The sequence below is a fragment of the Poeciliopsis prolifica genome, unplaced genomic scaffold (genome assembly GCF_027474105.1).
Source record: "Poeciliopsis prolifica strain line A6 unplaced genomic scaffold, Auburn_PproV2 SCAFFOLD001, whole genome shotgun sequence".
NCBI classification, from domain to species: domain Eukaryota; kingdom Metazoa; phylum Chordata; class Actinopteri; order Cyprinodontiformes; family Poeciliidae; genus Poeciliopsis; species Poeciliopsis prolifica.
The window spans coordinates 25,755,044-25,760,001 of NW_026562376.1; the positions used below are offsets into that span (position 1 = coordinate 25,755,044).

At 36.7% G+C, this 4,958-nt stretch overlaps 1 protein-coding gene across 1 annotated transcript; it reads right to left on the bottom strand.

The window, feature by feature from the left end:
• Positions 1–616: 616 nt before the first annotated feature.
• tmed6 (transmembrane p24 trafficking protein 6) lies at positions 617–4,721 on the bottom strand. The gene is made up of 4 exons (XM_055056499.1): positions 4,502–4,721; positions 4,114–4,240; positions 1,639–1,796; positions 617–920 (listed from the first exon to the last, which is right to left on the bottom strand). The coding sequence occupies exons 1-4, from the start codon at positions 4,712–4,714 to the stop codon at positions 693–695; spliced, it is 726 nt and encodes a 241-aa protein (XP_054912474.1). The 5' UTR covers positions 4,715–4,721; the 3' UTR covers positions 617–692.
• Between the last annotated feature and the right edge of the window lie 237 nt (positions 4,722–4,958).

Consider the following 4,958-nt stretch of genomic DNA (forward strand, 5'->3'; position numbering starts at 1 on the left):
TTTGTTTTAAATCTATGTCATTTGTCAGCTTGACATTTTAATGTTTTTTGAAGTAAGAAACCTTTAATTTTTTAGTTTTGTGTATCAGGACACAATAAAAACATTCTGGTCTCTTTCAAAATCCAAGGAAAGTTCAACCTGATTACAGGTATACAAACCATGAAAAAGTTTTTTCTTTTAAATTATTTTAGAAAGATGAAGGAAAATTGAAAAGTTGTGTCTGAGGGAATTATTTAAACACAGGCCCCAAATAAACAATAAATAGCTTCAGTTAAGGCTCCTGATGTTTGGATGAAATTGTTGACACTTCATCCCAACTTATTCAGCTTATTCAGGCGAGTTACCGTCTATTTCTGCTCAGCTCTTTTGGGTCCCTGCTCAGTGTTCCTGTCATGTGCAACAGAAACTTGAAATACTGGAAAAGCCATACAGGCATTTCCAGTATAGAGCTGGCATGAAGCAAAGCTGCACCTGAGTGTTGAACCATGCCAAATTTCTGGAGAGGGCATTGTTGGAAAACAAAATAACAAAACTAATAAAGGAAGTCTTCCAGATTGACAAAAACAGATATATAATTGTCAGTTAAAAATAATTCTAATCAGAGGGTTTTGGAACATTTCTTTAATGTTTCACACAGAACCAGAGGGAGTTTGGAGTCTGCTCAGGGTGTTTCTTGGTTTGTTCGCTGCCTGTCAGCATCGAGGCTTTTCAGCCTCGGCTTTGCTCACAAAGAGGCTTTTGAGGAAGAGGAGCTGCAGGTACCCAGAGGTGATGATCAGCAGGCTGAGGGCCATCGACCACCATGTGATGTAGCGGGAGTTGGACTGCAGCAGGAAGTGGTCTGTGCTCCTCCTCATGCGGCTGAAGCTGTAGAAGCGAAACATGTGGAAGACGTTGCGCTCCACTTTACTCGTGGCAGCCTGAAAATGTCAGAACAAATTAAAAAACCAGTTCCATAAAAATAACTTCTGTATTTGCATCTAGATATTTTATTAAATGTGATCCAGTTGTGTGCTCATACTTAATTTATTTTGGGAATCATTTCACTGAATTTTAAAGACCTAATGCAGCACATCTGAGTATTCACTGCTTGATTTTACTTGTATACACAAACTGGACACAGACTTCTGTGCCGCCAGACCATCTACACATCTTTGTTGTTTTTCTTTCTTTTTCCATTAGAAAACGTTATACTAGAAAGTTAGAATAGACTTTAATGTATCTCAAAATCTGAAAAAAAAAAAAAAAGGAGTGCTGGCTGCCTCTGTCAGATATGATTCTAGTTTTTGTCCCAGTGTCTTTTTAGCGGACAGCTCCTTTATATAAACAAGCACATTCCTAAACAACCCAAACAGTTTAACTGGTCATGTAATAAATGTGTAAAATGTGCTTACAAATATTTGTAAATACTCACAGATTAATTCTTGAAAAGTTATTGAAAGTAGTTTTCAATTACACATGATTTTTACTTTTTCAGGTGAATAAAAAAGTAAAAATGTCTATATTTGCATATAGACATTTATAATAATGTCTATTATTTATAATAATGTTTATATGCAAATATATGTTCTGTTCACATCTGAACAGAAAATATATTCATTTGCAGTAAAGTAAATTTCTCAGAGGAGTTGAAGAGACCTGAATGAAGCTCAGCGTGTTGTTCAGCTCCTCCTCCTTCATGTCCCTCTCCAGGTCTTTGGAAGAGTTCTGGTTATCATAGTAAACGCCGAAGCTGAGGAAGACCTGCATTGAGCTGAAGCGGTTGTGGAAGTTGCTCAAACACATCTGATAGAAACCTGTGCAATTAAACATCAAGTTAAAAGTTCAGACAGTGTCACTAAGTAGCAGATTGTACAAGGTTAGTTTTATTTATTTGGTTGATTTCTTACAGGATTATAGAAAAATGAAAAGGAAACCTGAACAGGTTAAACTTTGTGATTTAGTTCATTTGACTTGACTGTTGCCTTGCAGCAAGAAGGTCCTGGGTTTGATTCCCGGTCTTTCTGCATGGAGTTTGCATGTTCTCTCTGTGCATGGTGGGTTATCTCCAGGTACTCTGGAGTCTAAAACCATGACTGTCAGATTAATTGGTCTCTCTAAATTCTCCCTAGGTGTGTGTGTGTGTGTGTGTGTGTGTGTGTGTGTGTGTGTGTGTATGTGTGTGTGTGTGTGTGTCTCTGTGTTGCCCTGCGATGGACTGGCGACCTGTCCAGGGTGACCCCTGGGCGTCTGACCCCTCCTGACCCCACTGGGGACACGAGTGTACAGAAAATGGATGGATGGGTTTGATTTATGTTTTTCTTCATCCGTTTGACCTTTGGGTCGCTTAATGTTTCATATATGCAGATAACGTAAATAAAAATATAAAGTGTGGTTTTCAACAGAGGTGGGCAGAGTATACCTAAAACTGTTCTCAAGTAAGACTAGCTCTACCTTTTTACTCAAAATTTGAAAATAGCCACTCAAAAGATTTCTCAAATTAAACACCTATTCAAGTACTGAGTAACTGATCTATTTATCAATCATTTCACATATTTTTTAAAATTACATAATCAAACAGTCCAAAATGTAAAGTTAAATGGAAATTTAGGTATTTTAACAGAAAATGACAATAATTCATAGAAGTAACAAAATAAATAAATTCAGACAAAATATATATTTTTTTCCAAATAAGTTTCTTTCAATAAAAAAATAATCTAATGAAACTTTGACAAAAACTGCATGTGTGAGTCTGAATCAGGTGAATTCTGAGTTAAAACATGTTTGTTCTTCATTCAGTGAAGTTTCTCACAGTAGGTAGAGAATAATGAGTCATTTCATTATGAAAATTTCTTCATGATTAAAATACTCAAGTTAAAGTAAAAAGTAAAACATGTTAAAAATGCTTCTAAAAGTAGATTTTTTTTCCAAAACATTATTCAACTAAATGTAAATGAGTAAATGTAACTAGTTTTTACCCAAATATGGTTTCAAATATTGATTTTATTTATTAATGGGGAAAAAAGCTTCCAAACCATCCTGACTACATACTGATGCCACCAGCAGAACAAATCAGAGCCGGGCCGGGGCGGGGCTGATGACCGGGCCCTTTAGACCCAAATAATGAAGCTCATGATCGTGGACATGTTGGAGTTGTCCTCTCTACTACTTGGCTAAAATAAAACAGCAGAAGTTTCCTCAGCCTGCGAGATGTCTTTGTTCAAATCGACAGACTATTAACATGAGGGTACAGAGGATAACTTTTCACAAATAAGATGGACAAATTCTATATTGTAAATAGATGCTGTATTGATGTCAGCTAATATTAGTTGTAATGCTCGGTGTAATGCTGGGGTTCAGCCCTCGCTATGAAGACTAACTGAGGTTTTCTAATACTTTTCATCTTTCACCAACATTGATTTAGATTATCTGACAAGAACCTACCTGAAAAATAAAACAATGTTACATATATTGTTATTATTATGTTACCACATTCACTAGTTTAAACAGATGGCAAAGATGGCAAAAGCTATTATTTATATGTAATTCTTTCACCCTATAAAACGTAAGATATCTCCGTTTTTGTCTTGAAGGTTTCCTAAAGACAAGGTGTGAGGAAGAAGTGGGACATGTCTTCAGGGAGAGACGGATTCACTGCACAGGATGAAACCCCTTTGTACAGGCACCATGTAAATACATGTGCATATAAATATGAATGGACTCATATAAATTATTCAGTATTAATCATCATTGAATCATCTTTGTTTCTCTATAATGTATTTGTATCATTTTGTGTTTTTATATGTATATGAATTTGTATGTTACTCAATGGCAAAAAAAAGTCTGAGTGCCTGTGTGCTTTGTAAAATACTCATCATATTCTAGTCCTATTATATTCTTATTTCCTCATTAAGAATATTGAAATAGCTAAACTATATATCAGTTCAATTCAAAAATACTTAGAAAAATAAACATCCTTATAAATGTAGCTATGATAGCTGAATGAAGTTTCCAGCAAAAATGCGTGACACTCTATTTTGTATTTAGCGAGTTATTACTAATGAAATGTGTTGATACAAATTACGTTACATGTTAAAGATGTGTGTAGATGACAGCAGCAGTAAACTGAGATACCTGTTTCCTTGACCTCAAAGTTGATCTGACCCTTTGCATCGTCAACAGTGGATATTAACAAACTGCTGGGAGCGTTAACAGTGACTGACAGGTGCCTGTCAAGGCCGACTCCCGTCACCCACTGGACCTAGAAATGGAAGAAAACTGATTATTTCTGGACTGCTACACAGGAAGGGTGTCAACATGGGACAGTCGGGCCTCTTTGTACCACAGGTTCATTCTGACTTTGTTGAATTTATCTCAAATTTTGAACGTCTTTATAGTGGGACAATGTAAAAGTTAATGAAGTACAAAAAACTGAAAGTGTGCGTTTCAGAAAATGCAGCAGAGCCACAAAATGAAGAAAAACGCATAAAAACTTCAGAGGCTTAGTGTGCTCAGCACTCACCATGAAGCTCAGGTAAAATGTCTCTCCATGGTGAGCAAAGTGCCAGAAACATTCTGTGGCAGCTGCTGGAAGCACCACTGAGAAATCGTACTGGTCAGCGCCCCAGAACAGCTCCTGGTCCGTCCTGCTGGATCGAGGCTTTGTCTGGAGGCCGCAGTGAGAAAAACCCCAAAACCACAAAACAATAAAAAATAAAGACGTCCCTAAAGGCATGGCTGAAAAAAACATTCATCTAAATGAATGGTGAAGGCAGAGTGTGTGGTGTACAAGACAAACTGTGAATGATTAACTGGAGCAGAACCTCCACCAGTGGGAATACTGGGCAGCCTGGGCAGATGGAGATAAGTCCAAAATATGTCACTTTTACAGTTTGTACATGGCTGCTTTCACTCTGTCTCCATTCCTGTAAAACTCTCAATCATTTTATGTTTCATGCATTAATGTTTTAAAAAGTTTT